The sequence below is a fragment of the Mytilus californianus genome, unplaced genomic scaffold, assembly GCF_021869535.1.
Source record: "Mytilus californianus isolate M0D057914Y unplaced genomic scaffold, xbMytCali1.0.p SCAF_7, whole genome shotgun sequence".
In the NCBI taxonomy this organism is placed as follows: domain Eukaryota; kingdom Metazoa; phylum Mollusca; class Bivalvia; order Mytilida; family Mytilidae; genus Mytilus; species Mytilus californianus.
In genome coordinates, this window is record NW_026262723.1 from 1,139,328 (window position 1) to 1,152,339 (window position 13,012).

Consider the following 13,012-nt stretch of genomic DNA (forward strand, 5'->3'; position numbering starts at 1 on the left):
GTGGATTGTTTGCTGAATTTTTTTTTACATTTGAAATATGCAGAACGTATATTACCTTTATGCTGGTGATGCTGGTAAACTTGATGTTAAGGAAAATGTGAAGGCATGACTGGAATAAGGTAGGTGCTTTTTATAAAACATGATCTAGTAAATTTCACAAAGCATTGAAAGATTGCACCCCTAAAAGCGTACTTGGACTTGACTGAAAAAAAAATCTGATCAGTAAAATATTTTTTTTTTCAATTCTGGCAGTAGCAAAAGTTGCATACATCAATTAAATAAATAAAAAAAATATATAAACGATATAAATAAATACAAATAACACATTGCAATAAAGGCGCAAAACAGTCCATCGATTCAAGTTTTCGCGGCATTTACACTTCTCTGGTCTCCGGAAAATTGGATTTGTCCGCATATGTTCAAAGTGTTCTCAAACAACGTCTTCAAAGCGTTTGATAATGGACCTGCAACGATACAAAATAGAACTCGATTAAGAATATTAAAAAGTCCAGTGTGTTCCTGAAGACAGATTTACTTGATTTTAACCAATTTCAAATAAGAAATGTCTCTTTTAAGAGTATATTGCTATCCAAACACTGATACATCTTGATTTCAATACAAATAATGGGTGTCCACGGGGTAATTCGTAAAAACGTCACTATTTCTATCAGATTTACATCAGTTTGTACCTTTTGTCAGTATAGTGTCATCTTTGGATAGCAATTTTAAGAAAATATACATTCAGACGAATTCATTGATACTTTATTTTTTGTTGAAAGATTCCAGCAACACGCTGGACTTCTGAGTTGAAATTGAAATGAATGACCTTCAGTAGCTGCTCGGGTCACGTGACTACTTTCACTTTCGATATGAATAAACACTGAAAAATTAAATTTAGATTTTAATGATTCACACTACTACCGCTGCTTTGAAGATTTTTTTGGCAATCTTAATTTAAAGTTGATTAAAAAGAATATGCTTTTTAACGTATTTTTCTCGTTAAAGTGCCTTAATATCACTGCGTACCGTGTGCATGAATACTTATCACGGCAAATGCATGTATCTTTAACAAAATGACTTAGTCATTTTCAAGATAAAACACAAATGTGTCTTCTTATCTTAAGAATGATAGAGTACATGTATATCGTCTTGGGATGTATTAGATTTCGGAAATTAAGCAGTGTTGTGCATATACATATTTCAGTTTGAACATGACCAAAATTACGTATATGAAACAGTGATATTCTAATTTCTGTACTTGCGTTCCAATGTGCCCGAATCAGAGTGAACATTTTTTTTCGAAAAGACTACCTTTATCACATTTCATTGTATTTTATAGAACTAAAAACAATATGCCAAATTCAGTTTATTGTGAAATATCAAAATATTCAATTAACATGCAGTGTGATTATTAGCTGTTTATTTATTGTGGAAAATATAGAAAGGACATTTGTGTACATGGTACGTTGTAAGAATTTTATAATAACTAAATTATTGTGACAAGATAAGTATGATGACCTGTTTACAGACACTAATAATTAATGCATATGTATTGACCATTAATTAACTGCTTAGGTTGTTTGTGTTGCTCATACTGTAGGTTTCTATATGATATTTTTTTTCAGATCATTGCATACAAATATATTAACAACAATACAGCAAGGAACATTTCAAGACCTACCGTCGCTTAAACATCTGTATGTATATATTGTTAAAGCTTTTAATCAGACGCAAATGAAAACAAAATTTAAATGTCAATCAGTTGCAGAATATGTTTACTGTAATAAAAAATAACGACTTTCTGGAGTTCCAACGTCAAATAGTATAACCATTGGTGACCCTGTTCGTTTGACAGAGTTTAATAATAGTTTTATTGAATTATTATAAGAAAAGACTAGATAGGCCTATACTCGCAAACGTAATCATCATCGCCCTTTGCACAATCAAAGCGTTCGGCAATTTGACGACCCATGTGTATACACTGCAGATTGTATTATGAAAACAAACATGTGTTAGAAGTACAAAAACATTTTAAGGATATTTCTAGAATAAATTGTGAAAAATATAATTGTGTTTGACAAAAGGTACAATCAATCCAGTAAAATTCGATACATTTGACTCATTTCAATATCTACTAAAAAATAGGCGGTAGATACAAATCCATTTGCAATCCACTATGTTTTAATAAGTAGACGAGTGTTTTATGGTTTTTTTTAACATTTAAATCGAATTTTTAAAAATCTGCTGTAGAGTCAAATTCTGTTTTCAGATGATAACAAAATTAATCGATCAACATCAAACTAGTCTTTTCTTATAATCAATGTTTTCAATAAAAAAATTATTAGTTATATATATATTGAACCTTATTATTGTTTTTTTTTGTATTACATTAATAGTAAAGATCCATTTTATTACATCTGGTGATCCGTTTTTTTTTTGCAATTGCCAATGGCAGTCATTAGTTAAGAACATTGGTTGTTCAACCTGCTAGTAAAATGCGTTTTGTTAACATATACTTTTTCACTTTTTTGGTCTTTTGGAAAATGTTGTTTGTGCTGTATTTAGACCTCTCTACCAAGAAATTTGTTTTGCATGCACACGTATTAAAATTGCAGTTTCTATCCAACGCAATCATAGGTTTGAACGTTGTTTTCAATTAATACTTGTTTATATTTTATCGTTTGGGCTTGTATTCTATTAACCTTCGGGTTTATATGATCCGTTTATCCTATTTCGACTTGTCAAAATTCAAGAGTCTATCCTAAATTGAGGTAAATTATAATGCCTTCCAAATACTGTTTCGATTTCTAACATCACTGAAGAGACATTAATTGTCAAAATCCGGATATAGTGTACAAATTGTTGCACCTTTTGTATGCGGTTTACCATCTTTTCCGCAAATTTATTGGTTTTTTTTGGTATTAAATTAATAGTTAAGATCCATTTTGTTACATCTGGTGATCCGTTTTTTTGGCAATCGCCAATGGCAGTCAGCAGGGTTTAAGAACATCCGTTGTTTGACCTGCTAGTCAAATGCGTTTTGTTAAAATATACTTTTTCACTTTTTTGGTCTTTTGGAAAATGTTGTTTGTGCTGTATTTAGACCCCCCTACCATGAAATTTGTTTTGCATGTACACGTATAAAAATTGCGGTTTTTATCTAACACAATCATAGATTTGAACGTTGTTTTCAATTAAGACTTGTTTTTACTTTTTCGTTTTGGCTTGTATTGTATTTAACTTCGGGTTTATATGATCCGTTTATCCTATTTCGACTTTTCAAAATTCAAGGGTCTATCCTTAATTGAGGTAAATTATATGGCCTTTTAAATACCGTTTCGAATCTTAATATCACCAAAGAGACATTAATGGTCGAAATCCGGATATGGTGTACAACTTGTTGCACCTTTTGTTTGCGGTTTACCATCTTTTCCGCAAGTTTATTGTTTTCTTTTTGGTATAAATTAGTAGTTAAGATCCATTTTGGTCCATCTGGTGATCCTTTTATTTGTCAATCGCCAATGGCAGTCAGCAGGGTTTAAGAACATCCGTTGTTCGACCTGCTAGTCGAATGCGTTTTGTTAAAATATACTTTTTCACTTTATTGGTCTTTTGGAAAATGTTGTTTGTGCTGTATTTAGACCCCTCTTCCAAGATATTTGTTTTGCATGCACACGTATAAAAATTGCGGTTTTTATCCAACGCAATCATAGGTTTGAACGTTGTTTTCAATTTAGACTTGTTTATATTTTTTCGTTTTGGCTTGTATTGCATTTACCTTCGGGTTTTTATAATCCGTTTATCCTATTTCGACTTTTCAAAATTCAAGAGTCTATCCTAAATTGAGGTAAATTATATGGCCTTCCAAATACCGTTTCGATTTTTAACATCACTGAAGAGACATTAATTGTCGAAATCCGGATATGGTGTACAAATTATTGCACCTTTTGTTTGCGGTATACCATCTTTTACGCAAATTTATTGTTTTCTTTTTGGTATAGAATTATTAGTTAAGATCCATTTCCTAACATCTGGTGATCCGTTTATTTGGCAATCGCCAATGGCAGTCAGCAGGATTTAGGAACATCCGTTGTTCGACCTGCTAGTCGAATGCGTTTTGTTAGAATATACTTTTTCTCTTTTTTGGTCTTTTGGAAAATGTTGTTTTTGCTGTATTTAGACCCCTTTTCCAAGAAATATGTTTTGCATGCACACGTATAAAAATTGCAGTTTTTATCCAACGCAATCATAGGTTTGAACGTTGTTTTCAATTTAGACTTGTTTAGATTTGTTCGTTTTGGCTTGTATTATATTTGCTTTCGGGTTGATATGATCTGTTTATCCTATTTCGACTTGTCAAAATTCAAGAGTCTATCCTAAATTGAGGTAAATTGTATGGCCTTCCAAATACCGTTTCGATTCCTAATATCACTGAATTGACATTAATTGTTGAAATCCGGATATGGTGTACTGATTTGTGCACCTTTTGTTTCCAGTATACCATCTTTTCCGCAAATTTATTGTTTTCTTTTTGGTACTAAATTTGTAGTCGAGATCCATTTTGTTACATTTGGTGATCCGTTTTTTTGACAATCGCCAATGACAGTCAGCAGGGTTTAAAAACATTGGTTGTTCGTCCTGCTAGTAAAATGCGTTTTGTAAACATATACTTTTTCACTTTTTTGGTCTTTTGGAAAATGTTGTTTGTGCAGTATTTAGACGCCTCTACCAAGAAATTTGTTTTGCATGCACACGTACAAAAATTGCGGTTTTTATCCAACGCAATCATAGGTTTGAACGTTGTTTTCAATTAAGACTTGTTTTTATTTTTTCGTTTGTGATTGAATTGTATTTACCTTCGGGTTGATATGATCTGTTTATCCTATTTCGACTTTTTAAAATTCAAGAATCTATCCTAAATTGAGGTAAATTATATGGCCTTTCAAATACCGTTTCGATTCCTAACATCACAGAAGAGACATTATTTGTCGAAATCCGGATATTGTGTACAAATTGTTGCACCTTTTGTTTGCGGTACACTATCTTTTTTGCAAGTTTATTGTTTTCTTTTTGGTATTAAATTAATAGTTAAGATCCATTTTGTTATTTCTGGTGATCCGTTTATTGACAATCGCCAATGACAGTCAGCAGGGTTTAAGAACATCCGTTGTTCGACCTGCTAGTAAAATGCGTTTTGTTAACATATACTTATTAACTTTTTTGGTCATTTGGAAAATGTTGTTTGTGCTGTATTTAGACCCCTCTGCCAAGAAATAAGTTTTGAATGCACACGTATAAAAATAGCGGTTTTTATCCAACGCATTTATAGGTTTGAACGTTGTTTTCAATTTAGGCTTGTTTATATTTTATCGTTTTAGCTTGTATTATATTTTCCGTCGGGTTTATATGATCCGTTCATCCTATTTCGACTTGTCAAAATTCAAGAGTCCATCCTAAATTGAGGTAAATTATATGGCCTTCCAAATACCGTTTGGATTCCTAACATCACTGAAGAGACATTAATAGTCGAAATCCGGATATAGTGTACACATTTGTGCACCTTTTGTTTGCGGTATTCCATCTTTTCTGCAAGTTTATTGTTTTCTTTTTGGTATTAAATTAATAGTTAAGATCTGATTTGTTACATCTGGTGACCCGTTTATTTGGCAATCGTCAATGGAAGTCAGCAAGGCTTAAGAACATCCGTTGTTCGACCTGCTAGTCAATTGCGATTTGTTAACATATACTTTTTCACTTTTTTTGTCTTTTGACAAATGCTGTTTGTGCTGTATTTAGACTACTCTATTAAGACATTTGCTTTGCATACACACGTATGAAAAGTGCGGTTTTTATCAAACGCAGTCATAAGTTTGAACGTTGTTTTCAATTAAGACTTGCTTATATATATATATATATATATATATATATATATATGATGGATATACAAGTCTAAATTGAAAACAACGTTCAAGCCTATGATTGCATGCACAGGTATACAGATTGCGGTTTTTATCCAACGCAATCATAGGTTTGAACGTTGTTTTCAATTAAGACTTGTTTATATTTTTTTCGTTTGGGCTTGTATCATATTTTTTTGATGTTAGGGATCGAAACGGTATTTGGAAGGCCATATGATTTACCTGAATTTAGGATAGACTCTTGAATTTTTAAGAGTAAAAATAGGATGAAAGGATCATATAAACCGGAGGGAAAATATGATACAAGCCCAAACGAAAAAATATGAACACGTCTTAATTGAAAACTACGTTCAAACCTATGATTGCGTTAGATAAAAACCGAAATTTTTATACGAATGCATGTAAAACAAATTCCGTTGTAGAAGGGTCTAAATACAGCACAAACAACATTTTCAAAAAGACCAAAAATGTGAAAAGGTATATTTTAACAAAACGCATTTGACTAACAGATCGAACAACTGATGTTTTTAAACCCTGCTGACTGCAATTGGCGATTGCCAAATAAATTGATCACAAGATGTCACAAAATGGATCTTAATATTAATTAAATACTAAACAGAAAACAATAGACTTGCGGCAAAGATGTTATACCACAAACATGAGGTGCAAATATTTGTAAACCAGATCCGGATTTCGACAATTAATGTCTCTTCAGTGATGTTAGGGATCGAAACGGTATTTGGAAGGCCATATTATTTACCTGGAATTTTAAAGAGTCAAAATAGGATGAACGGATTATATAAACCGAAGCGAAAATATGATACAGCCCAAACGAAAAAATATAAACAAGTCTAAATTGAAAACTACGTTCAAACCTATGATTGCGTTGGATAAAAACCGCAATTTTTATACGTGTCCATGTAAAGCAAATTTCTTGGTAGAGGGGTCTAAATACAGCACAAACAACATTTTCCAAAAGAACAAAAAATTGAAAAAGTATATTTAAACAAAACGCATTTGACTAACAGGTCGAACAACGGATGTTCCTAAACCTTGCTGACTGCCATTGGCGATTGCCAAATAAAATTATCACCAGATGTAACAAAGAATCTTAATATTAATTCAATACCAAACAGAAAACAATGTATTTGCAGAAAAGATGGTATACGACAAACATGAAGTGCAAACATTTATACATATATATATATATATATATATATATATATATATATATATATATATATATATATATTTGTGCTGTATTTAGACCACTCTATCAAGAAATTTGTTTTGCATGCACACGTATAAAAATTGCGGTTTTTATCCAACGCAATCATAGGTTTGAACGTTGTTTTCAATTTAGACTTGTTTATATTTTTTCGTTTGAGCTTGTATTATATTTTCCCTCGGATTTATATGATCTGTTAATCCTATTTCGACTCTAAAATGCAAGAGTCTATCCTAAATTGAGGTAAAATATATGGCCTTCCAAATACTGTTTCGAACCCTAACATCACTGACGAGACATTAATTGTCGAAATCCGGATATGGTGTACTAATTTTTGCACCTTTTGTTTGCGGTTTACCATCTTTTCCTCAAGTTTATTGTTTTCTGTTTTGTATTAAATTTATAGATTTTAAAAGATCTATTTTGTAACATCTTGTGATCCGTTTATTTGGCAATCGCTAATGGAAGTCAGCAGGGTTTAAGAACATTTTCGACCTGTTAGTCAAATGCGTTTTGTTGAAATATACTTTTTTTACTTTTTTTGTCTTTTGCAAAATGTTGTTTGTGCTGTATTTAGACCCCTCTATCAAGAAATTTGTTTTGCATGCACACGTATAAAAATTGCGGTTTTTATCCAACGCAATCATAGGTTTGAACGTTGTTTTCAATTTAGATTTGTATATCTATATATAAGCAAGTCTTAATTGAAAACAACGTTCAAACCTATGATTGCGTTGGATAAAAACCGCAATTTTTATACGTGTGCATGCAAAACAAATTTCTTGGTAGAGGGGTCTAAATACAGCACAAACAACATTTTTCCAAAAGACCAAATGAGTGAAAAAGTATATTTTAACAAAACGCATTTGACTAGCAGGTCGAACAACTGATATATATATATTATAAAGAAAAGTTAAGTAGAATCCGTATGCTGGTAACATATACGAAAATAAATAAAAGATAATAACGGTTTCAATTCATCACTTTTACTAGCGCTTTCACTGCTTGCTTATAGATGTAAGAAGATGTGGTATGAGTGCCAATGAGACAACTCTCCGTCCAAGTCAAAATTTATAAAAGTAAACAATTATAGGTCACAGTACGGTCTTTAACACGAAGCTTTGGCTCACACCGAACAGTAAGCTATAAAGGGCCCCAAAAAATTGCTAGTGTAAAACCATTCAAACGGGAAAACCAACGGTCTAATCTATATAAAAAACTAGAAACGAGAAACACTTATGAACCACATCAACAAACGACAACTCCTGAACATCAGATTTCTGACTTAGGACAGGTGCAAACAAATGCAGCGGGTTTAAACGTGTATATATATATATATATATATATATATATATAATATATATATATAAGTCTAGAGATTTGCACAACGATACTAATATAAGATGGTATTATACGAAGATGTTGTTAATAAATCGTGTTGACAAATATTTCGGCTTAACAAATAGCCTTCTTCGGTGTCAATTATTTTAACAATACTGATAATATGTATAAAAATAGCTCAATAATACAGGTAAGTTTTGGTCTATTGATATAATCCAAAATCCTGAACATCATAATATATAACAAAACTCAATACTCAAATATACGTGACTGTGTATATTTACAACCCAAAATGAGTGGAAAATAAAACTTAGTTTTTTTTATTGATGCCGTTTGGATGATGTACATTTAGTTCCTTTATCCAAAAGCTTTCCCGAACCTGTCGCTGGGCATCACTCCAGTGAATATTCTGTTCAATCACTAGGATCTTCATGCGGTTAAAGTCATCAAGTGTGTGACCAGACTGTCTGAAATGCTGAGAAACTGGGAGAAGTGGCTTCTTAGAGATATCACTCCTATGGCCATTGAGGCGTTTGTGGAAAGGCTGCTTTGACTCACCAACACATTGGAGGCCACAAACCGAACATTCTAGAATGTAAATAACATTCATACTTTTGCAGTTAACATTGCAAAATATCTTATAGTTATTTTCGGTTGCCTTACTGTGAAAAGTTGATGAGTGATGCATCTGTAGGCAGCATTTGCAGCGTTTTTCATCACATGAACGACATTCTCCAGAAGTACTTCTATTATCAGACACTTCAGCCCGCACCAGCAGGTTACGCAGACTATTGGGTTGCCTAAAAGCTATCATGGGAGGCTCGGGAAAAATCTTGGATAGTTTGAAATTCTTTTCAACTGTTTTCCAATGCTCACGAATGACACCGAAGCTGTTTTTGAGAGATGGGTGGTAAGTAAGAACACATGGAGTCCTTTTATTTTTCTTTTTATATTTGTATTCTAACAGTTTACTCCTTGGAATAGTTTCCGCTTTCTGAAAGCCTTTTTGGATAGTTTTGTGTTTGTAGCCCCTTCTCTTCAAGCGGGTTTCGAGTTGACGTAGTTGTTTTTTAGTTGTTTCTGAGTTGGAACATATTCGCTTGACTCTGAGTGCCTGACTGTACGGGATGCTCTTAGTACAATGAGCAGGATGGCAACTTTTAGGGGACAGATATTGGTGAGTGTCAGTAGGCTTAGAATATAGATTAGTGGATATGATGCCATCTGTGAGCGAGCTTGAGGTATCGAGGAAGGTGATTTTGGATTTAGATTTCTCATGAGTAAATTTGATACTTGGATGTATGTTGTTGGCATGAGTGATGAATGTATCTAAATCCTCGTCACTTTTATTCCATTTCATATCCACATCATCTATAAATCTAAACCAGGAAAGCGGTTTTTCGATGGAAGATTCAAGGAGTTGTTTTTCTAATTTGCCCATAAATATGTTGGCATATGATGGAGCCATTTTGGTGCCCATAGCAGTTCCATTAACTTGAAACTAAATTGTCGGAAGACCTTGACAATTTTGCCAGAAGTCTACGCATTAAGGAATATTTCGCGTCGAAGGAGAACAACAACAGATGCTCGGATAGCGACTCAGAAATTTCAGAAGACGAAAACAACTACAAATTTATAAAAAAGAGTACTTGGATCCCTAAACCGAGCAAAAATGCCACCTTGGAATCATTTATTGACAATTTTAAGTCGGACATTATTAGAAATACTAGCAATAACAATAAACCTTTTGACAATCTTACTAATGAAGAACGAACTGCACTGAAAAACTTACGATCTAACGACAATATCGTCATTAAACCTGCAGACAAAGGCAGTGCAGTGGTTGTCATGGATAAATCTGCCTATATTCAAGAGGCTGAACGACAACTTGGCGATGCAAGGTTCTACCAAAAACTAGACTCTGATCCTACAACATCTTTTAGCAGAGAAATAACTGATAGTTTGGTAGAAATGCACAACGATGGTTTCATCGATGAAAAGACTCTAGAATATTTGAAAACAAGAAAATCCAAAACCGGGCAGATTTTATCTTTTACCTAAAATTCATAAGGCCAATAACCCAGGAAGACCTATAGTTTCAGCGAACGGTCATCCGACGGAAAAAATATCGGAATTCGTTGACCTCCATCTTCGTCAACATGTTGAGGACTTACCATCTCACATCAAAGATACTACCGATTATCTTAGAAAATTGCAGGCCTTAAATCCACTCCCCTCCGACACGACACTTGTCTCTATGGACGTCACCTCCCTCTACACGAATATTCCACATGCAGATGGCATTGATGCATGTGAAGAAGTTTGGAATTCCGACCAGTGAAATATCCACCTACTGAATGCCTGGTCAAAATGCTCACGCTGGTACTCAAAAACAACAACTTCACTTTTGATGGAGACCATTATCTGCAAGTTAATGGAACTGCTATGGGCACCAAAATGGCTCCATCATATGCCAACATATTTATGGGCAAATTAGAAAAACAACTCCTTGAATCTTCCATCGAAAAACCGCTTTCCTGGTTTAGATTTATAGATGATGTGGATATGAAATGGAATAAAAGTGACGAGGATTTAGATACATTCATCACTCATGCCAACAACATACATCCAAGTATCAAATTTACTCATGAGAAATCTAAATCCAAAATCACCTTCCTCGATACCTCAAGCTCGCTCACAGATGGCAGCATATCCACTGATCTATATTCTAAGCCTACTGACACTCACCAATATCTGTCCCCTAAAAGTTGCCATCCTGCTCATTGTACTAAGAGCATCCCGTACAGTCAGACACTCAGAGTCAAGCGAATATGTTCCAACTCAGAAACAACTAAAAAACAACTACGTCAACTCGAAACCCGCTTGCAGAGAAGGGGCTACAAACACAAAACTATCCAAAAAGGCTTTCAGAAAGCGGAAACTATTCCAAGGAGTAAACTGTTAGAATACAAATATAAAAAGAAAAATAAAAGGACTCCATGTGTTCTTACTTACCACCCATCTCTCAAAAACAGCTTCGGTGTCATTCGTGAGCATTGGAAAATAGTTGAAAAGAATTCCAAACTATCCAAGATTTTTCCCGAGCCTCCCATGATAGCTTTTAGGCAACCCAATAGTCTGCGTAACCTGCTGGTGCGGGCTGAAGTGTCTGATAATAGAAGTACTTCTGGAGAATGTCGTTCGTGTGATGAAAAACGCTGCAAATGCTGCCTACAGATGCATCACTCATCAACTTTTCACAGTAAGGCAACCGAAAATAACTATAAGATATTTTGCAATGTTAACTGCAAAAGTATGAATGTTATTTACATTCTAGAATGTTCGGTTTGTGGCCTCCAATGTGTTGGTGAGTCAAAGCAGCCTTTCCACAAACGCCTCAATGGCCATAGGAGTGATATCTCAAAGAAGCCACTTCTCCCAGTTTCTCAGCATTTCAGACAGTCTGGTCACACACTTGATGACTTTAACCGCATGAAGATCCTAGTGATTGAACAGAACATTCACTGGAGTGATGCCCAGCGACAGGTTCGGGAAAGCTTTTGGATAAAGGAACTAAATGTACATCATCCAAACGGCATCAATATTAAATACTAAGTTTTATTTTCCACTCATTTTGGGTTGTAAATATACACAGTCACGTATATTTGAGTATTGAGTTTTGTTTAATATTATGATGTTCAGGATTTTGGATTAAATCAATAGACCAAAACTTACCTGTATTATTGAGCTATTTTTATACATATTATCAGTATTGTAAAAAAAATTGACACCGAAGAAGGCTGTTTGTTAACCCGAAATATTTGTCAACACGATTTATTAACAACATCTTCGTATAATACCATCTTATATTAGTATCGTTGTGCAAATCTCTAGACTTATATAATGTTTTTCCTTATCTGCACAGTATCGTCTATTCTAGACGATCCGGTACATAGTAAATTTGCTGGTTGGTCCTTTTTATAGACTTCTATATATATATATATATATATATATATATACACAACTCGTCTAAACATCAGACCAACAATGTTAGATCTGTAAATTTGCTCTTGCTAATTTTTTGTTCTTCCCTCACCGGGATTTGAACTCATTCTACTTAGATATCGTGACACCAAATTGCCTGCACTGTAACCGACGCGCTAGACCACACGACCACCTAGGCGTCAATAATAAAGCTTTCGCTGGCAGGATGTTACCTTTCTTCGTCAGTTTTGATCTAGCGTCGCTATACAGTATATAAGGCATGAAAATGGAATTGTTACAGATCAGCTGAAATATCTATTGTAAAGGATCCTACAAATTAATGCAAGATACAGTCACAGGAATAATTATATTTATAAGTACGTCCGAACCAGTGACACTTAAACAAATTCTTCAATCAAAGTCAACTATAAACAAATATTTAGCTAACTTGTCAATGATAAAAAAACAAGAAACGCTTATATATACATATGTTTATATATTATATATACATGCCTACACTCAATTTGGTTTTTTGATTGGC

At 33.7% G+C, this 13,012-nt stretch overlaps 1 protein-coding gene across 1 annotated transcript in view; it reads left to right on the top strand.

The window, feature by feature from the left end:
- The window catches only part of LOC127708138 (leucine-rich repeat-containing protein 15-like), a 49,989-nt gene that overhangs the window by 19,638 nt on the left and 17,339 nt on the right, over positions 1-13,012 (top strand). The window contains exon 3 of the mRNA XM_052212976.1: positions 1,626-1,697. Within this exon, the coding sequence (XP_052068936.1) occupies positions 1,626-1,697 (72 nt within the window). The remainder of the gene's footprint in view (positions 1-1,625; positions 1,698-13,012) is intronic.